At 45.5% G+C, this 22,990-nt stretch overlaps 1 protein-coding gene across 1 annotated transcript in view; it reads right to left on the bottom strand.

The window, feature by feature from the left end:
* Positions 1 to 6,541: 6,541 nt before the first annotated feature.
* The window catches only part of LOC115130699 (neuronal acetylcholine receptor subunit beta-2-like), a 36,099-nt gene continuing 19,650 nt past the window's right edge, over positions 6,542 to 22,990 (bottom strand). Inside the window, exons 2-5 of the mRNA XM_029662081.2 lie at positions 19,533 to 19,678; positions 19,227 to 19,381; positions 8,535 to 9,549; positions 6,542 to 8,334 (exon numbers count right to left, since the gene is read on the bottom strand). Coding sequence (XP_029517941.1) covers positions 8,179 to 8,334; positions 8,535 to 9,549; positions 19,227 to 19,381; positions 19,533 to 19,678 — 1,472 coding nt within the window. The 3' untranslated portion in view covers positions 6,542 to 8,178. The remainder of the gene's footprint in view (positions 8,335 to 8,534; positions 9,550 to 19,226; positions 19,382 to 19,532; positions 19,679 to 22,990) is intronic.

The following is a 22,990-nucleotide window of genomic DNA, read 5'->3' on the forward strand; positions in this document are numbered from 1 at the left end:
TCCAGTCAATTAGATCCCAACATTAAGGTTTTAGGGCCTGTATTCCGGTCAATTAGAGCCCAACATCAAAGTTTTCGGGCCTGTATTCCAGTCAATTAGATCCCAACATTAAGGTTTCGGGCCTGTATTCCGGTCAATTAGATCCCAACATTAAGGTTTAGGGCCTGTATTCCAGTCAATTAGATCCCAACATTAAGGTTTTCGGGCCTGTATTCCAGTCAATTAGATCCCAACATTAAGGTTTCGGGCCTGTATTCCGGTCAATTAGATCCCAACATTAAGGTTTAGGGCCTGTATTCCGGTCAATTAGAGCCCAACATCAAAGTTTTCGGGCCTGTATTCCAGTCAATTAGATCCCAACATTAAGGTTTAGGGCCTGTATTCCGGTCAATTAGAGCCCAACATCAAAGTTTTCGGGCCTGTATTCCAGTCAATTAGATCCCAACATTAAGGTTTAGGGCCTGTATTTCAGTCATTAGAACCCAACATTAGGGTTTTAGGGCCTGTATTCCGGTCAATTAGAGCCCAACATCAAAGTTTTCGGGCCTGTATTCCGGTCAATTAGATCCCAACATTAAGGTTTTAGGGCCTGTATTCCGGTCAATTAGAGCCCAACATCAAAGTTTTCGGGCCTGTATTCCAGTCAATTAGATCCCAACATTAAGGTTTTAGGGCCTGTATTCCAGTCAATTAGATCCCAACATTAAGGTTTAGGGCCTGTATTCCAGTCTGGTGAGGATGAGACCTGAATCTGTTCTCTCATGTTCTGCTTAATGAATTTTAACCGTTTCATTTCCATTATGGGTTGATCGACCACAGAAATGTCCTCTCGCATCACTAACCACCAAATGCCTCGTGAACGTATGGCCATTGGCGATGAACAGAATAAATGTGTGTGTGTTTGCGTGCCAACATCCGATTGCTCTGTCTTTCTAAGGTAAAGGACAGCCTGTGTTTAACCTTCAGCTAAAGTACAACTCAGCGCTCCGACCAGGCGAAAGAGACAGACACACACAGAGATCAGGAAAGAGGGTTTAGTGAGTTGGAAAGGTACACATGAAGGGACATGGGTTAGTTAGGTCAACAGAGCAGGAGTGAGACCTTCCATAGAGAATGTATGTTTCTCCAGTGTCGTGTCCATGTGGGTCAGGTGGTGCCAGGACACTGTGCAATGTGAGGGGATATCCCCATGCCACTATTATTCATACAGTGTAGCCGGGATAAACACACTCTCCGGGATAAACACACTCTCTATATCTCCCTTTGCACACACAGCCGGCGCCCAGACTCCACTGCTATTTAAAAACAGCAGGCATCCACTTAGACGGCTCAGACACAGCAGATGGACCCCGAGGGCGAGAGTAGGCAGAGACGGAGGGAGAGGAAAAGGGCAAAGGCATTTAGAGCAAGGGGACTCAGAGAGGACTTTGCTTACTGAAACACATCAGCACCACACTCTCAAGCTTTGTCTCGCTCCCTCTACCTCTCCCACTTTCTCTCTTTGCTTCTCTCTATCTGTGCTGCTTTCTCTACTCTTTCTCTATTGTGTCTCCTTTCTTTCGTTCTCTCTCTTACCCTCTCTCTCAGCTCTCTGTTCTTTACATTTACATTTGAGTCATTTAGCATACGCTCTTATCCACAACAGTAAGTGCATATATTTGAATGCTTTTTTGTATCCCCCTCTCTCTCTCTTTGCCTCTTTCCCTCTCTCTGTCTGGGGTTTTGGGACATCCAATGGTCTTCATGTTTATCCTCTAGAACAGTGCTATTCACATTTTTTCAGCCAGATTTTTTTCTGCCACAATTTCTGGGGACCCACATTTTTCCCCCCAAAGAATGTCTTGCAATCCCACCACAAATCTAATGACACAACCTCAAAGTCGGTAAATATACATTTGTACAACAACAAATAACCTTGAATTCATTGCATTTTCATCTCTTATCAAAATGAAAAGAAAACTATAAATACATTTACTCAATATCATTGTATATTTCTAATAATCTTTGTCTAAAACGTTGAATATTGTCCCATAAATGAATATGTACTCTTCATTTTTGTATATACAGTATATATATATACTGTATATAAAATACATTTTGGCAACCCACTACAGTTCCCCTGTCACGACCCTAGAAGTAGACAACAGAAGGAGACAATAGGGAACCTCAAAACTCATACACAATGAGAGGACAACAAAGAGATGGATGAGTGGAGCAAACAAGAAAAGAAAGGAGGGCAGAGAATACAACGGAGAAGATGTTAGCGATAGACGACGGTAAGAAGAGGGGTGAGGAGCATTCCACTGCAGCTGAAATGTTCAATAGTTTCCCTATAATCTTGAATGGGTATATTCTTTTCTATGTCCAGGTGCACATACACTCACACTTTCCTTCTGGTCTTGCCTCACCTCCAAGCCCAGTGTCGGCTAAACGTAGACTCATGCCTAAATAAGGCGGTAACCAGGGGGAAAGCTAGTTGCCCGGAGATACGTTTCCAGGTCGCTTCTCTCCAAAAATACCCCTCCATCTCTGGAACGTTGTAACTATCTACAGCCTGCTAGGATATTACTAATATCTACACCCTAGTGCTGCTGGGATCCAGCTAGGGTCTGCTTTAATCACACTCCAAAGACGCTACATACATGTGCATGTATTAAAGCCAGTAAAGTAAAAAGGCCATCCTGTTACAACAAGGCCGACTTCAAAAGGAAAGCAATCGGTACACTAGACAGCTGACCCGTAAATGCAAGCGATGACAGATTAATCAACAGAATGCGTTGAAATAGAAGGCATAAATCAGGTATGATGTTGGTTACATTCAACAAGGACGCATCGCAAACAAAGCAAACCGACCAAACAATGGCAAAATGAGGAAGTACAGATGATGTTCTAGCGCGTGTGTTCACCAGGAACCATCAGCACCACTGAATGGACAGCGTTAGTCTGACAGGCACGTGGTGGTAGTCACTCCGAGGTGCTGAAAGGACAGCGCATTGCCATATTTGTGGGCAGTGGGACATTTGGGGGCACAGTTTGTCGCAGTCAACAACCCTCACACAGCATATTACTTACTCTCTGAATAGACTAAAAGAGAGTCTGCACAGTATCAACCCTCACACAGCATATTACTTACTCTCTGAATAGACTAAAAGAGAGTCTGCACAGTATCAACCCTCACATAACACACTGCTAACTCTCGAATGGTGCAATTGTCCTCTTTATATTTTGTATCCTGTAGTAAGATAGTATGGCTTTTGTTTCAATCACACACAGTTTTCTCCAGAACCTTCTTAACCTCCCCTAACCACTCTCCCCCTCCTCCATCTTCTCCTCCTCCTCTCCTCTCCTTCCCTCCCCCTGGCCTCTCTTGCCACCCCACAGCCCAGGCAGCCTGTCACTCACATGCAGATCAGAGACTGATGTTTACTCCCCAGTTATAATGCTTTTGAAAATTAGTCATGCTGCCATGTGGCCTGCCTGTTGCCGCCAGCAACCAATTAAAGTCTCTGGCTGCTCAAACCAGTTATCTGATTAAAGCCATCACTGCTAATTAAACTGCGTTTTTCTCTCCTTTCTCACACACAACCCTCCTGCACTTCCCTCGCACCTTTCTCCTTTCTGCTTTCCTCTTTCAGTTGCCTCTCTCTTTTTCTACTAACTGAGCCACACAGGACCACATCTCCTCCAGCCTGTATTTACCTGTCCCTTCATGGCTCTTCCCTTCATGGCTCTTCCCTTCATGGCTCCTCCATTCATGGCTCTTCCCTTCATGGCTCTTCTCTTCATGGCTCTTCCCTTCATGGCTCTTCTCTTCTCTCCCCCTCCTTCTCTCCCCCTCCTTCTCTCCCCTCCATCTCTCCTCCTCCTTCTCTCCTCCTCCATCTCTCCTCCTCCTTCTCTCCTCCTCCTTCTCTCCCCTCCATCTCTCCTCCTCCTTCTCTCTTCCTCCTTCTCTCCTCCTCCTTCTCGCCCCCTCCTTCTCTCCCCTCCTCTCCTCCTCCTTCTCTCCCCCTCCTTCTCTCATCATCTCTCCTCCTCCTTCTCTCCTCCTCCTTCTCTCCCCCTCCTTCTCGCCCCCTCCTTCTCTCCCCCTCCTTCTCGCCCCCTCCTTCTCTCCCCTCCGTCTCTCCTCCTCCTTCTCTCCTCCTCCTTCTCTCCCCCTCTTTCTCTCCCTCTCCTTCTCTCCCCCTCCTTCTCTTCTCCCCCTTCTCTCCCTCTCCTTCTCTCCCCCTCCTTCTCTCCCCCTCCTTCTCTCCCCCTCCATCTCTCCTCCTCCTTCTCTCCTCCTCCTTCTCTCCCCTTCCTTCTCTCCTTCTTCTTCTCTCCCCCTCTTCTCTCCCCCTCCTTCTCCCCCCTCCATCTCTCCCCCTCCTTCTCTCCTCCTCCTTCTCTTCCCTCCTTCTCTCAATCTCTCCCCCTTCTTCTCTCCTCCTCCTTGTCTCCCCCTCCATCTCTCCTCCTCCTTCTCTCCCCTTCCTTCTCTCCCCCTCCTTCTCTCCTCCTCCTTCTCTCCCCTCCTCTCCCCTCCTCCTCTCCCCTCCTTCTCCTCCTCCTCTCCCCCTCCTTCTCTCCGCCTCCTTCTCTCATGGTGTGTTGTGTCCTCTTAGTGTCCTCCAGTCTCACCTCCGGGATCATGTCATGACTGATGTGGCCACTAGTTGGCAGTAGTAGATGTTCAATCTCACACAAAATCAAAGAGCACCCTATATATATTTGATGAGTGCTGTATGATTTAATAGAACAAGCCTTACCAGCAATAAAAATGTATTTGTGTCTGAGGCCATGGGTCCATCACTCTCTCCCTCTCTCCCCAGGTCTCACTGTGATGGGAGGTGGCAGGAAGGCAGAGGTAGAGTGATGTGCTATGGTCCCAGCCACTCAGCAGTTACACATGCAGTAATGTACTTCATAAATATCGACTGGGGACAGAATGGTGGATATAAATTCTCCAACCATGTCTAGCAGAGGATGCAGAGTGCAACTGGGGTTATGGGGGCTCATCATGGTGTCTCGGACTTACTCTTTACAGAGTTCAAGACAGGGCACTTTGGCGACAAAATAAGAGAACTCTGTCTGCACAAATAGAATGGACAGAACCAAATAAAATACTGTACCATAGAATAAGAGTGAGCCTGATAAAGTGTGTGCATGTGTGTTTATGAAACTAGAGATGTGGGGTATTGATCTCTGAGCAGAGAAATGCCCTGTGAAGTTCAGTGAGTCAGGTTGGTTGGAGATGCAGTGGACCAACAGCGTCTAGTCTTTATGACTGAGATTCATCATTCATATCTGACTCCATATGACTCCTCTCATCTCCACCTTCACACGGTCTGCTCATCTCTAGGCTCAAGGCCATAAAGTGTGTGTGTGTGTGTGTCTGAGTGTGTGTGTGTAACCCATCCTTTTGCTAGCACTAAATAACTAGATAACGAGGAACTGAATTGACTAATCAAATTCTGATATATTGTATATTTAGTTTTGAATAGGTTCAGGTTTTAAAATGGCAGACTTACTGTAAGTTAATGCACAAAATAACTGATTAAAATATTTGGAGAAGGATATATAAAAATATGTAAACAACCCCCCCCACCCCCACCCCAATCACTCTGTTAATCGAAGTTGATGTAGATGTCACTATATTTAATTTATGGATCATACCTACATGCATATGAGGAGAAGTGGGGTATCTCAAACAGTCTGTTTATCCACATAACCCAACCATAAAGGCTATGTTGATGGAACCAGACCAACTTCATACAGAGACATATACAGGCCCACATACAAATGTCATCTAGAATGTTAAACACTGAAAGTTAGGTTATGATTTAAGACTTCCTCTCCAGAACAGATAAACATAGACAGATCCAAGTTGATGAAGGCTAATGTTATACCAGCTGCCTCTCCTCATTTTGCTACTTCCAGACCAGCGTGTGCACATTTTCGTTTTGTGGGCACGCACGTGTGTGTGTGTGTGTGTGTGTGTGTCAGCATGAGTTAGGCAGAGCGTCTCATCTCTGCCATCTTAACCCGAACATGAAGGGTTCTGACTTCAGAGCGCTTTCTAATGAACTCTTCATCAGCTGACTAACATTTAGCCTGAGCGCCAGACAATTCAGAAGAGACACAAAACCGCCCATAGCTACGCATTCCTGAAACGTCTTGCCTTTCGTCCGACGGTAAACAAAGACTCCAGCCGCTCTGAGAATCTGCTTAATTCTGTGAGTCAACATTATCCGGAAGTAAGGCGCACTGAACAATCTGTGAGGTTCATTTCGGAAAAAGAAAGAGCTCGAGGATATGGTTTGTCATATGGTCAGTCAGCTCTTATAATGAGGGTACAACGCAGGGTCCGATAATCTTGATTCATAATGTTGTGTAAAAAACCCTGGTGAGAAAAGTATCAACGGGAGTATGTATTATGTAAAACAGAATAATATCCGCCATTTAGCAGACGCTTTTAGCCAAACTCGTAATCATGCATGCATATGTTTTTATATTGGTGGGAATCAAACCCACGCTCCTGAGCCACACAGGACCACATTCCAGAACCTCATCCCGTTGTTGTTTCCTTTTATTGACTTCTTTGACATGACATCAGCATTGTTACTTCCTGTAATTCTGAGCGCTACCCAGAATACATCAGTCCAGGACGACAAACCAAAACAGGTCACATAACTGGCCAGCGGAAGAAAAACACATGTTCCCTTCTTTACACTGATAAAAAGAAATACATGAGATGAGAACAAAACTCCTCACTTGAAATGTGTACAGTATGCCTTCCCTTGGCTAGCATTTATAGCAGTGACAGAGTGCATATATGACAGTCACAATAAATAAGTTGAACACAGACTTAGGTTAAAGATTTCTGAAAAAATACTGAGCAGTGTTTATACCGCCTGGAAGATTGCTAGTGCAGAGCCAAACGCTGTTCAGTTTGACCGGTTTGCTTATGGAGTTTGTGTACAGCTGCTGGTTACCTGGAAAAACCTTGTGAGAATGAACACTTCTTACACCAGCGTACTGTACCTTTAAGAGAAGCAACGGTGAGTGACAACAGTTTGATGGTCATTTTGTATTTACTCAACAGCTAGCTTCCCATTGGTCCCACCCTCTTTGAACACATAAGAACAACCATTTTGAACGTAAAATTACACACATAACCCGGTAAGCTAAAAAAGCTCATGTTAACGCATTGAAAGACCATCAGGTGACTGACCACCTGGGGCCAGAAGCAGTCCCGAATACTGTACAGTAGTACTCAGTCAACACACTGTAGCGTGAGGGGAGACAGTCAAGGCTTCCCGTTTCACAGCAAAATAACAAGCCTGCTGGCATTCCTGTCTAAAGAAATGCGTCTCTCCCTCTTCGTCTGAAGGCAAGATTTATGTCTGTGTGTCTGTGCTTCACTGGACGAGGACACACGGAGGAGCTGTCCTTCTCTGTAGCAGAGACTGGAGGCTCTGTCCTCGTCTTCTGGCCAGGGTCTGGCTCGTCGTGTGTGTGTGTGTGTGTGTCTGTGCTTCACTGGACGAGGACACACGGAGGAGCTGTCCTTCTCTGTAGCAGAGACTGGAGGCTCTGTCCTCGTCTTCTGGCCAGGGCCTGGCTTGTCGTGTGTGTGTGTGTGTGTGTGTGTGTGTGTGTGTGTGTGTGTGTGTGTGTGTGTGTGTGTGTGTGTGTGTGTGTGTGTGTGTGTGTGTGTGTGTGTGTGTGTGTGTGTGTGTGTGTGTGTGTGTGTGTGTGCTTTACTGGACGAGGACACACGGAGGAGCTGTCCTTCTCTGTAGCAGAGACTGGAGGCTCTGTCCTCGTCTTCTGGCCAGGGTCGGGCTCGTCGTGTGTGTGGATCTTTGGGCTCAGCAAATTATTCTGGAACTCTGCAGAAAAGATTGGTTCCCCTTTTCAAACTAAATGCAGAAATAAAATGAAAAACAACAGACCCATTTTCTAGGGTTGGTGGGGTTGCTCTGTTCCATACAAGATGTTAAGAGGGGAGGTTGAGGGGCATTGGTTGGTGTGGTGGCGGCCGGTGTGCTGTGTGCGTACAGTATGTGAGTGTGTCAGAATAACACAGTTCTGTTTCAAGGTGTTGGTAAGTAGCTGTTTTACTCGCGGCGGTTGTTCCTCATGGGGGTGTTGGGGGGCGTCAGGGTCAGGTTTCGGGTCAAAGGTCATAGGTCAGTTCTGCTCCAGGTCGTCTGCAGTAGGTGTGTTGTAGCTCTGGAAGAGGGGCTGCATGAACAGCCCCAAAGTCCCAGTAATGCACACAAACACAAATATCCATAGGAAGAGCCGGTCAATCACCATGGCAACATACTTCCAGTCCTCGATGACCTGTGGCAGGATACAAAAAGAGCGATACACGATTAATAATGTTGACAATAGAAGCACAATACTGTCGGCTCCAAACTATTAAAAGGGCTCTGAGTGAAAAGACATACAAACTGTAAATGTGATGTATCTGTTGTGTATGCTGTTTCTGCTCATATCATCTCAAGGCTGTCCTTCCACCACACACACACACACTTACTCACCCCCTCATCGTTGTCCTCACTCTTCATCTTCTCGGCAACATAGCGCACCCCGTCCACAGCCTCCTCAACGTCTGCGTGACACTTCACTGTCATCCTCTTTCTGAACTCTGTGTTCTCCGACAGGTCGCTGATCTTCCAGCCGTACCGCTTGGCCGACTCCTCATTCACATAGAAGGAGTCGGCCCTGCCTATCCCAGACCCCTCTGCCACCCCCATTCCCCCCGCGGCCGGGGCCACTGCCACTGCCCCGTCTCTCAGCTTCAGGTCGGAGTAGGAGGGCCGTTGGTGCTTCTGGCGGAACCTCTCTCGGATGTTGGAGCTGGCCGGCCGACGCATGAACAGGAAGGAGGGGAGGCGGTGCAGGAAGAGACGTTTGACCCAGGGGGGCATGGTGTGTGTGGAGGGCGTGCGATGGTGCACGTTGAGCACACAGACACTGGTGACGATGGAGAAGGTGACCAGCACCATGGCAAACATCAGATACTTCCCTATGAGAGGGACAGCTAGAGACGTAGGTGGGACGATCTTGGAGATCAGCAGCAGGAACACAGTGAGGGCCAGGAGGACTGATATACAGAGAGTCATCTTCTCTCCACAGTCAGAGGGCAGGTAGAACACCAGGATGGCCAGAGAGGTGATGAGGACACAGGGAATGATGAGGTTGATGGTGTAGAACAGTGGCTTGCGCTTGATGATGAAGTCATAGGTGATGTCCAGGTAGGTGATGTCAGAGGGGTCTTCGTTCTTGCGTCCCGGCAGAGACACGATGTCCCACTCGCCGCTGGGCTTGAAGTCGTCACGGCTGGCGAAGTCGCTGAGCAGGATCAGGTCGATCTCCGTGTGGTCGTAGGTCCAGGATCGGAACTTGAGCGTGCAGTTCTGCTGGTCGAAGGGGAAGTCGCGGACCTCGATCTTGCAGGCCGACTTGTAGATGGCGGGGGGCAGCCAGTTCACCTCTCCATTGTTGGAGACCACCGTGTTGGAGTAGAATGAGACCTCATAGTTCCCATCCGCACTGAGGTGAAGACAAGACAGAAAGGAGTCAGAACCAGCACACATACACAGATAGGATACATATTAGAAGGAGACCTCATAGTTCCTATCGGCATTGAGAGACAGGACTCCATGGGTGGAGAGAGAGAGGAGGAGTCAGAGATACCACACAGATAAATACATAGATGATAAATACATAGAAGAAGATGATAAATACATCGAAAAATAGAAATACATCGAAGAAGATAAATACATCGAGGATAAATACGTAGAAGATGATAAATACATAAAAGATGATAAATACATAAAAGAAGAAGATAAATACATAGAGGATAAATACGTAGAAGATGATAAATACATAAAAGAAGAAGATAAATACATAAAAGAAGAAGATAAATACATAAAAGAAGAAGATAAATACATAAAAGAAGAAGATAAATACATCGAAGAAGATAAATACATAGAAGAAGATAAATACATCAAAGAGGATAAAATACGTAGAAGATGATAAATACATAGAAGATGATAAATACATTGAAGAATAGAAATACATCGAAGAAGAGAAATACAACAAAGAAGATAAATGCATAAAAGAAGAAGAGAAATACATAGAAGAAGAAGAGAAACACATAGAAGAAGGAGATAAATACATACAAATAAACACACAGGGGACAGAAATTGGTGAGAGGTGCATTAGGTGAAGAGAAGACAGAGGAAGATATGGTAGCTGGTGTTGTTGACTGGGCATTTGGGTTGTTGTGCTTGGGGAACAGGGACAGGGATGAGGGAAACTACATCAGACACCCCTGTCACAGGACATGTCTGAATCTGCTGAGATTTTGATTTTAGATTCTCACCAGGCCGCAGGTGTTATACATTATACATAAAAGTGTTATCAATTATAGAGCAGGTCAGGAGGAATCCAGCCATCACATTGCTCTGCTCCTAAGCACAAACACACACACAGACACGCTGCTCTACACAATAAATATACTCCTGTTCGAAATATGCAGCTGGTTAAAAGTCTCTTTACAGCTCTATACCCAAACAACTACTTCCACACCCAAACAACTATAGCTCTATACCCAAACAACTACTTCCACACCCAAACAACTATAGCTCTATACCCAAACAACTATAGCTCTATACCCAAACAACTATAGCTCTATACCCAAACAACTATAGCTCTATACCCAAACAACTATAGCTCTATACCCAAACAACTATAGCTCTATACCCAAACAACTATAGCTCTATACCCAAACAACTATAGCTCTATACCCAAACAACTACTTCCACACCCAAACAACTATAGCTCTATACCCAAACAACTATAGCTCTATAAACAAACAACTATAGCTCTATAAACAAACAACTATAGCTCTATACCCAAACAACTATAGCTCTATACCCAAACAACTATAGCTCTATACCCAAACAACTATAGCTCTATACCCAAACAACTATAGCTCTATACCCAAACAACTATAGCTCTATACCCAAACAACTATAGCTCTATACCCAAACAACTATAGCTCTATACCCTAACAACTATAGCTCTATCGACACCCAAACCCTAACAACTATACCCAAACAACTATAGCTCTATACCCAAACAACTATAGCTCTATACCCTAACAACTATAGCTCTATACCCAAACAACTATAGCTCTATACCTAAACAACTACTTCCACACCCAAACAACTATAGCTCTATACCCAAACAACTATAGCTCTATACCCAAACAACTATAGCTCTATACCCAAACAACTATAGCTCGATACCCTAACAACTATAGCTCGATACCCTAACAACTATAGCTCGATACCCTAACAACTATAGCTCGACACCCAAACAACTATAGCTCAACACCCAAACAACTATAGCTCGACACCCAAACAACTATAGCTCAACACCCAAACAACTATAGCTCAACACCCAAACAACTATAGCTCAACACCCAAACAACTATAGCTCAACACCCAAACAACTATAGCTCAACACCCAAACAACTATAGCTCTATACCCAAAGGACTATAGCTCTATACCCAAACTACTATAGCTCTATACACAAACAACTATAGCTCTATACCCGAACAACTATAGCTCAAAACTCAAACAACTATAGCTCCTATACCCAAACAACTATAGCTCTGTACCCAAACAACTATAGCTCTATACACAAACGACTATAGATTTATACCCAAACAACTACCTCCACACCCAAACAACTATAGCTCTATACACAAACAACTATAGCTCAACACCCAAACAACTATAGCTCTATACCCAAACAACTGAAGCTCTATACACAAACAACTACCTCCATACCCAAACAACTATAGCTCAACACCCAAACAACTATAGCTCTATACCCAAACAACTATAGCTCTATACCCAAACTACTATAGCTCAACACCCAAACAACTATAGCTCTATACCCAAACAACTATAGCTCTATACCCAAACAACTATAGCTCTATACCCAAACAACTACCTCCATACCCAAACGACTATAGCTCTACACCCAAACTACTATAGCTCTATACACAAACAACTATAGCTCTATACCCGAACAACTATAGCTCAAAACTCAAACAACTATAGCTCCTATACCCAAACAACTATAGCTCTATACACAAACGACTATAGATTTATACCCAAACAACTACCTCCACACCCAAACAACTATAGCTCTATACACAAACAACTATAGCTCTATACCCAAACAACTACCTCCATACCAAACAACTATAGCTCTATACACAAACAACTATAGCTCTATACCCAAACAACTACCTCCATACCAAACAACTATAGCTCTATACACAAACAACTATAGCTCCTATACCCAAACAACTATAGCTCTATACCCAAACAACTATAGCTCTATACCCAAACAACTACCTCCATACCCAAACAACTATAGCTCTATACCCAAACAACTATAGCTCCTATACCCAAACAACTATAGCTCTATACCCAAACAACTATAGCTCTATACCCAAACAACTACCTCCATACCAAACAACTATAGCTCTATACACAAACAACTATAGCTCCTATACCTAAACAACTATAGCTCTATACACAAACAACTATAGCTCTATACCCGAACAACTATAGCTCTATACCCAAACAACTACCTCCATACCCAAACAACTATAGCTCTATACCCAAACAACTATAGCTCTATACCCAAACTACTATAGCTCAACACCCAAACAACTATAGCTCTATACCCAAACAACTATAGCTCTATACCCAAACCACTATAGCTCTATACCCAAACAACTACCTCCATACCCAAACAACTATAGCTCTATACCCAAACTACTATAGCTCTATACCCAAACAACTATAGCTCTATACCCAAACAACTATAGCTCTATACCCAAACTACTATAGCTCAACACCCAAACAACTATAGCTCTATACCCAAACAACTATAGCTCAACACCCAAACAACTATAGCTCTATACCCAAACGACTATAGCTCTATACCCAAACTACTATAGCTCTATACACAAACAACTATAGCTCTATACCCGAACAACTATAGCTCAAAACTCAAACAACTATAGCTCTATACACAAACGACTATAAATTTATACCCAAACAACTACCTCCACACCCAAACAACTATAGCTCTATACACAAACAACTATAGCTCAACACCCAAACAACTATAGCTCTATACACAAACGACTATAGATTTATACCCAAACAACTATAGCTCCTATACCCAAACAACTATAGCTCTATACACAAACAACTATAGCTCTATACACAAACAACTATAGCTCCTATACCCAAACAACTATAGCTCTATACACAAACAACTATAGCTCTATACCCAAACAACTATAGCTCTATACCCAAACAACTATAGCTCTATACCCAAACAACTATAGCTCTATACCCAAACAACTACCTCTATACCCAAACAACTATAGCTCTATACACAAACAACTATAGCTCTATACACAAACAACTATAGCTCTATACACAAACAACTACCTCCATACCAAACAACTATAGCTCTATACCCAAACAACTATAGCTCTATACCCAAACAACTATAGCTCTATACACAAACAACTATAGCTCTATACACAAACAACTATAGCTCTATACACAAACAACTATAGCTCTATACCCAAACAACTATAGCTCTATACCCAAACAACTATAGCTCTATACCCAAACAACTATAGCTCTATACCCAAACAACTATAGCTCTATACCCAAACAACTATAGCTCTATACCCAAACAACTATAGCTCTATACCCAAACAACTATAGCTCTATACCCAAACTACTATAGCTCAACACCCAAACAACTATAGCTCTATACCCAAACAACTATAGCTCTATACCCAAACAACTATAGCTCTATACACAAACAACTATAGCTCTATACCCAAACAACTATAGCTCTATACCCAAACAACTATAGCTCTATACCCAAACAACTATAGCTCTATACCCAAACAACTATAGCTCTATACCCAAACAACTATAGCTCTATACCCAAACAACTATAGCTCTATACCCAAACAACTATAGCTCCATACCCAAACAACTATAGCTCTATACCCAAACAACTACCTCCATACCCAAACAACTATAGCTCAACACCCAAACAACTATAGCTCTATACCCAAACAACTATAGCTCTATACCCAAACAACTATAGCTCTATACCCAAACAACTATAGCTCTATACCCTAACAACTATAGCTCTATACCCAAACAACTATACCCAAACAACTATAGCTCTATACCCAAACAACTATAGCTCTATACCCAAACAACTATAGCTCTATACCCAAACAACTATAGCTCTATACCCAAACAACTATAGCTCCATACCCAAACAACTATAGCTCCATACCCAAACAACTATAGCTCTATACCCAAACAACTACCTCCATACCCAAACAACTATAGCTCAACACCCAAACAACTATAGCTCTATACCCAAACAACTATAGCTCTATACCCAAACAACTATAGCTCTATAAACAAACAACTATAGCTCTATACCCAAACTACTATAGCTACCCAAACAACTACACCCAAACAACTATAGCTCTATACCCAAACAACTATAGCTCTATACCCAAACAACTATAACTCTATACCCAAACAACTATAGCTCAACACCCAAACAACTATAGCTCTATACCCAAACGACTATAGCTCTATACCCAAACAACTAAAGCTCAACACCCAAACAATTATAGCTCTATACCCAAACAACTATAGCTCTATACCCAGACAACTATAGCTCTATACCCAAACAACTACTTCCATACCCAAACAACTGTAACTATCGACCAGACGAGGTTTCCAACACATTGAGATATAAATGTTTGGCTGTGACTCTGACCCAAACAACTATAGCTCTATACACAAACAACTATAGCTCTATACCCAAACAACTACCTCCATACCCAAACAACTATAGCTCTATACCCAAACAACTATAGCTCAACACCCAAACAACTATAGCTCTATACCCAAACAACTATAGCTCTATACCCAAACAACTATAGCTCTATACCCAAACAACTATAGCTCAACACCCAAACAACTATAGCTCTATACCCAAACAACTATAGCTCTATACCCAAACAACTATAGCTCCATACCCAAACAACTATAGCTCCATACCCAAACAACTATAGCTCTATACCCAAACAACTACCTCCATACCCAAACAACTATAGCTCAACACCCAAACAACTATAGCTCTATACCCAAACAACTATAGCTCTATACCCAAACAACTATAGCTCTATAAACAAACAACTATAGCTCTATACCCAAACTACTATAGCTCAACACCCAAACAACTATAGCTCTATACCCAAACAACTATAACTCTATACCCAAACAACTATAGCTCAACACCCAAACAACTATAGCTATATATCCAAACAACTATAGCTCAACACCCAAACAACTATAGCTCTATACCCAAACAACTAAAGCTCAACACCCAAACAATTATAGCTCTATACCCAAACAACTATAGCTCTATACCCAGACAACTATAGCTCTATACCCAAACAACTACCTCCATACCCAAACAACTGTAACTATCGACCAGACGAGGTTTCCAACACATTGAGATATAAATGTTTGGCTGTGACTCTGACCCAAACAACTACAGTACAGCTATACCTTGATACCCGAACAACTATTCCTGAAAACATTGATTACTCAATATCCAAATAAATATAATAACTTCATAGTCAATCAAACATTTGTCAACTAAACACATTCATGCATGAAAAAATGAAATCATTTATTTTCACTTTGTGTCATGGTTCCTCCTGGCACCAGAGGGCGGCAGAGACCGCCCTAGAGACTTTTTTAAAACTCAGGTGTGTCTTATTATTTCATGATTGTGTCCCTGTTAAAAGAGGTGTGTTTCTGTGGTCCTTTGCAGAAGCTTGAATTGTTTACCGTGTACGGTCAGTGCGTGCGTGCGTGCGTGCGTGCGTGCGTGCGTGCGTGCGTGCGTGCGTGCGTGCGTGCGTGCGTGCGTGCGTGCGTGCGTGCGTGCGTGCGTGCGTGCGTTTTTGAGACTTAGTGTTTGTTGTTTTTCCCCAGTGTACTGTGATTCTGCAGCTACTGTTTCGCAGTAACGTATTTATGTTTATCCTTAACCACTGATTCCTCATCTGGTCTCTTCTCTGCACCTGGTTCCAACCTCACCATGTCACACTTTGACAGGTCAGCCCAATATAATCAAATAGAAATTCTATTGCACTTCCATATTTCACATGATTCTTCACAACTAAAATAATTTGCCTTATTTCCACTATAAAAGCTAAAGTCCAGAAAGACTAGATCGGGACAGAACTCCCATGGTGGTGGTGTTGAGTACCAGGAGTGTGAAACAGGTGAGGGCGAGAGCCTTTCTGTCATACACACACAGCCACCTGACCTGGCCTCTGATAACACACACACACAGCCACCTGACGTGGCCTCTAATAACACACACAGCCACCTGACCTGGCCTCTGATTACACACACACAGCCACCTGACCTGGCCTCTGATTACACACATCACACAGCCACCTGACCTGGCCTCTGATTACACACACACAGCCACCTGACCTGGCCTCTGATTACACACACACAACCACCTGATCTGGTCTCTGATTACACACATCACACAGCCACCTGACCTGGCCTCTGATTACACACATCACACAGCCACCTGACCTGGCCTCTGATAACACACACACACAGCCACCTGACCTGGCCTCTGATTAAACACATCACACAGCCACCTGACCTGGCCTCTGATTACACACACACACAGCCACCTGACCTGGCCTCTGATTAAACACATCACACAGCCACCTGACCTGGCCTCTGATTACACACACACACAGCCACCTGACCTGGCCTCTGATTACACACACACACAGCCACCTGACCTGGCCTCTGATTACACACATCACACAGCCACCTGACCTGGCCTCTGATTACACACACACACAGCCACCTGACCTGGCCTCTGATTACACACATCACACAGCAACCTGACCTGGCCTCTGATTACACACACACACAGCCACCTGACCTGGCCTCTGATTAAACACATCACACAGCCACCTGACCTGGCCTCTGATAACACACATCACACAGCTACCTGACCTGGCCTCTGATTACACACACACACAGCCACCTGACCTGGCCTCTGATTAAACACATCACACAGCCACCTGACCTGGCCTCTGATTACACACACACAGCCACCTGACCTGGCCTCTGATAACACACATCACACAGCCACCTGACCTGGCCTCTGATTACACACACACACAGCCACCTGACCTGGCCTCTGATTACACACATCACACAGCCACCTGACCTGGCCTCTGATTAAACACATCACACAGCCACCTGACCTGGCCTCTGATTACACACATCACACAGCCACCTGACCTGGCCTCTGATTACACACATCACACAGCCACCTTACCTGGCCTCTGATTACACACATCACACAGCCACCTGACCTGGCCTCTGATTACACACATCACACAGCCACCTGACCTGGCCTCTGATTACACACATCACACAGCCATCTGACCTGGCCTCTGATTACACACATCACACAGCCACCTGACCTGGCCTCTGATTACACACACACACAGCCACCTGACCTGGCCTCTGATTAAACACATCACACAGCCACCTGACCTGGCCTCTGATTACACACACACACAGCCACCTGACCTGGCCTCTGATTACACACATCACACAACCACCTGACCTGGCCTCTGATTACACACATCACACAGTCACCTGACCTGGCCTCTGATTACACACATCACACAGCCACCTGGCCTGGCCTCTGATTACACACATCACACAGCCACCTGACCTGGCCTCTGATTACACACATCACACAGCCACCTGGCCTGACCTGGCCTCTGATTACACACATCACACAGTCACCTGACCTGGCCTCTGATTACACACACACACAGCCACCTGACCTGGCCTCTGATTACACACACAGCCACCTGACCTGGCCTCTGATTACACACACATCACACAGCCACCTGACCTGGCCTCTGATTAAACACATCACACAGGAGTTTCATAATCCAATCTCCTCTCTGCAGATTTAACAGTGCTCATCTATCCCCTCTCTCTCTAAGCCCTCACCTCTGTCTCCTGATCCCTCCCTCCAAATTATTACAGTAATCACATCTTGACTTTAGCCCTCCCTCCTGTCCTGAAGACCTTAGGTTAGCTGAGGCTCAGATTAGAACCAGAATCACTATTAGTTGCCAAGTACATTGACACATACCCAGAATAAGATTTAGCGATTTCTGCAAGATGGGCCAGCTACAAAATCAAAATGGGCTGTTTTGTAAAAATTAATGAAAACTAATACAAGCTGTTTAGTCTTCATTTACGGTTAGGGTTATGCATTATGGTTAGTAGTGTGGTTAAGTTTAGGGTTAAGCTTAGGGATCAATGACTTTATGACTTTGTGGCTTTGCCAGCTAGGGACCACTCTGCAGAGCTGCCAACAGGGCAAGATTCATGTCAATAAATGGCAACCTGTGAATTAGTGCTGCCAGCAATAGACAAATGTACAGACAGAATACAGACAGAGAAATTTACACAGTCAACATACAGTATTTCAGTGGTGTAAAGTACTTAAGTAAAAATACTTGAATGTACTACTTAAGTAGTTTTTGGGGGTATCTACTTTACTATATATATTTTTTGACTACTTTTACTTTTACTTTTACTTCACTGCATTCTCGAAGAAAATTATATACTTTTTACTGCATACATTTATAACACATAGTGTCTGATATATAAACATGGATAATATTTCGGCAATAAGGCTCGAGGGCGTGTGGTGTGTGGCCAATAGACCACAGCTAAAGGCTGGTTTTTATGCACGACACAACACGGAGTGCCTGGATACAGCCCTTAGCCATCATATATACATACCCCAAACCCCAGAGGTGCCTTATTGCTTTAAAAACTGGTTACCAACGTAATTAGAAGAGTAAAATAAATGTTTTGTCATACCCGTGGTATACACACAAATACATACCACGGCTTTCAGTCAATCAGCATTCAAGGCTTGAACCACCCAGTTTATATTTACACATAACACACACACACACACACAGCTCACTCACTTGTTGTAGAGGACGATGTCAGGCAGCCAGATGTGTTGAGACGGGAGGCGGACCTTCTTAATGCCCTCATACTCCTCTGGGTCCCACATCAACCTGTAGTCATTCCATACCTGAGTCAGCCAGCAGTTGGTGGTCATGATCTGTTCTCTCTCATTCTGCAACAGGCAGACAGACAGAGAGAAGCATGAGAGCGAATGTGTGCATGTGTGTGTGTGTGTGTGTGTGTGTGTGTGTGTGTGTGTGTGTGTGTGTGTGTGTGTGTGTGTGTGTGTGTGTGTGTGTGTGTGTGTGTGTGTGTGTACTCACCACACTAATGAGCTGGGCCAGGGACACCTGTATATGGATGGTGACCTGTTGGCTCTTGTTGACAGCAGGTCTAATCAGTTTGTTGTAGCGCTCTGGAGACAGCAGGTAGGTCACCAGTCGCTCCTCTATCTCCGCACCCAAGGCAGCTACACACACACACACACACACACACAGGCACAAACACACAGACAGAGGGAGAGGGATACAGTTATGTAACTGGCAGAAAAGGCGTACATACACAAAAAACATCCCCAAAAGGAGTTTTAAACTAACTTTCAAGACAACATGCCATGTTGCCCCACAGCCGCATTTGATCCTCAGCGATTCAAGTGCACTAATCTTTGACCACTGTGTGAACTTTCAAAGTGGACTCCAAGCCAAATACGTAAACAGGAGCAACCAAAAACACCCTGATTGTACATATTCAGACTGGCCTAATGTCATCATCGCAGTACAGTGGGAATGTGTGCAATATACTCTATGACCCTTCCAGTGTTACGGTTTTCTTCAGGTGAAAGAGAGGAGGACCAAAATGCAGCGTCGTTTTCTTTATACATCTTTAACTTGTTATGGAGCATGCAAATTTTCGCAGTCTTTAAAAAAAAATCGCGCAAACATTTCAGCGCCCTGCTATTCATGCCAGGAATATGGTACGTTCATTTGGTTAGTTTGTGTGGAAAGGAAACAGTCAGACCTTTCCAAAAGTGTTTAAATCACGCCTGTGCCATTTACAGAACGTGCGTTTCGGTCGAATAGGTCATGAAAATCTGTTCACTGAAAGTGTAAAAATATATTATTCCGCGCCTGCAGGCAATTGTTTACAGAGAACAGAATTAAATAGAGCCGCGTTCTCATTCATTAGCTTCCCCATGCTGTCTAATTGATTCAATTGATTCTTGGTCTAACCCAAACAAGAGAACTACTTTCCTACTGCCACCGCCCAGATTTTCGAGCGACCATTTTCAAACATGTTTTTCTCCACGGACCAGCTAACGATTTCACACCGTCTCCTGAGGTATTTTATCGCTTATTAACGTGTACTAATACCTAAAGTAGCATTACAAAAGTATTTCGAAGTGTTTTGTGAAAGTTTATCGTCGACTTTTGGCATTTAAAAAAATGACGTTACGTTATAAAATGCTAATTTTTTACTCCATTTCCAAGGTATTCCTAGCTCGATATCTAGGCTATATATGGACCGATTTAATCGAAAAAAGACCCTAAATGATGTTTATGGGACATCTAGGAGTGCCAAGAATGAAGCTCGTCAAAGGTAAGGAATGTTTTATATTTTATTTCAGCCTTTTCGTTTGCGAGCGCTAACGAAAAATCTGTCGTTTTTGTGATGCTGCATTTATGTGAGGTTGCATGGTACAGATAACGATAAACAGCTGCCTCTGATTGAGAACCACTCTAGGCAACCATAGACTTACCTAGACTACTCTACTAAACAACCCCATTAATCTACAAAACCCCTAGACAAGACAAACACATAATCACCCATGTCACACCCTGGCCTGACCAAAATAATAAAGAAAACACAAAATACTAAGGCCAGGGCGTGAAAGTACCCCCTCCCCAAAGGTGCGGACTCCCGGCCGCACACCTGAACCCATAAGGGAGGGTCTGGGTGGGTGTCTGTCCACGGTGGCAGCTCTGGCGCGGGACGTGGACCCCACTCCAACATAGTCCGCTTACTCCGCGTCCTTAGATTGGCGACCCTCGCCGCCGACCTTGGCCTAGTAACCCTAACAAAGGGCCCCACTGGACTGAGGGGCAGCTCCGGACTGAGGGACAGCTCGGGACTGAGGGGTAGCTCGGGACTGAGGGGTAGCTCAAGACTGAGAGGAAGCTCAGGCAGGTTGATGGCTCTGGCAGATCCTGGCTGACTGGTGGTTCTGGCAGATCCTGGCTGACTGGCGGCTCTGGCAGATCCTGGCTGACTGGCGGCTCTGGCAGATCCTGGCTGACTGGCGGATCCTGGCTGAATGGCGGATCCTGGCTGAATGGCGGATCCTGGCTGAATGGCGGATCCTGGCAGACTGGCGGCTCTGGAAGATCCTGGCAGACTGGCGGCTCTGGCGGATCCTGGCAGACTAGCGGCTCTGGCGGATCCTGGCGGCTCTGGCGGATACTGGCGGCTCTGGCAGATCCTGGCTGACTGGCGGATCCTGGCTGAATGGCGGATCCTGGCTGAATGACGGATCCTGGCTGAATGGCGGATCCAGGCAGACTGGCGGCTCTGGAAGATCCTGGCAGACTGGCGACTCTGGCGGATCCTGGCAGACTAGCGGCTCTGGCGGATCCTGGCGGCTCTGGCGGATCCTGGCAGACTGACGGATCCTGGCAGACTGGCTGCTCCATGCTGACTGGCGGCTCTGGCTGCTCCATGCTGACTGGTGGCTCTGGCGGCTCCTTGCAGACTGGCGGCTCTGGCGGCTCCTTGCAGACTGGCGGCTCTGGCGGCTCCTTGCAGACTGGCGGCTCTGGCGGCTCCTTGCAGACTGGCGGCTCTGGCGGCTCCTTGCAGACTGGCGGCTCTGGCAGCGCTGAACAGGTGGGAGACTCTGGCAGCTCATGACAAACGGGAGAATCTGGCAGCTCATGACATATGGGAGACTCTGGCAGCGCTGGACAGGCGGGAGACTTCGGCAGCGCTGGACAGGAGAAAAGCTCTGGCAGCGCTGGACAGGCGGGAGACTCCGACAGCGCTGGCGAGGAGGAAGGCTCTGGCAGCGCTGGACAGGCAAGGCCTGATGCGTGGTGCTGGCACTGGTGGTACTGGGTGTGGTACTGGACCGAGGACACGCACAGGAAGCCTGGTGCGGGTAGCTGCCACCGGAGGGCTGGTGTGTGAAAATGGTACTGGATAGACCGGACCGTGCAGGCGCACTGGAGCTCTTGAGCACCGAGCCTGCCCAATCTTACCTGGTTGAATGCTCCCGGTCGCCCTGCCAGTGCAGCGAGGTGGAATAGCCCGCACTGGGCTATGCAGGCGAACCGGGGACACCGTGCGCAAGGCTGGTGCCATGTAAGCCGGCCCAAGGAGACGCACTGGAGACCAGATGCGTAGGGCCGGCTTCATGACACTTGGCTCGATGCCCACTCTAGTCCGGCCGATACGAGGAGCTGGTATGTACCACACCGGGCTATGCACCCGCACTGGAGACACCGTGCGCTCCACAGCATAACACGGTGCCTGCCCGGTCTCTCTAGCCCCCCGGTAAAGCACAGGAAGTTGGCGCAGGTCTCCTACCTGGCTTCGCCATACTCCCTGTGTGCCACCCCCCAATACATTTTTGGGGCTGACTCTCGGGCTTCCTTGCCAACCGTGTTCCCTCGTATCGCCAGCTCCTCTCTCCGGCTGCCTCTGCTCTCCTAAGAACCTCCACCTGTTCCAATGGGAGGCGATCTCTTCCAGCCAGGATCTCCTCCCAAGTGTAGCAACCCTTACCGTC

This window comes from Oncorhynchus nerka, linkage group LG6 (genome assembly GCF_034236695.1).
Source record: "Oncorhynchus nerka isolate Pitt River linkage group LG6, Oner_Uvic_2.0, whole genome shotgun sequence".
NCBI lineage: Eukaryota > Metazoa > Chordata > Actinopteri > Salmoniformes > Salmonidae > Oncorhynchus > Oncorhynchus nerka.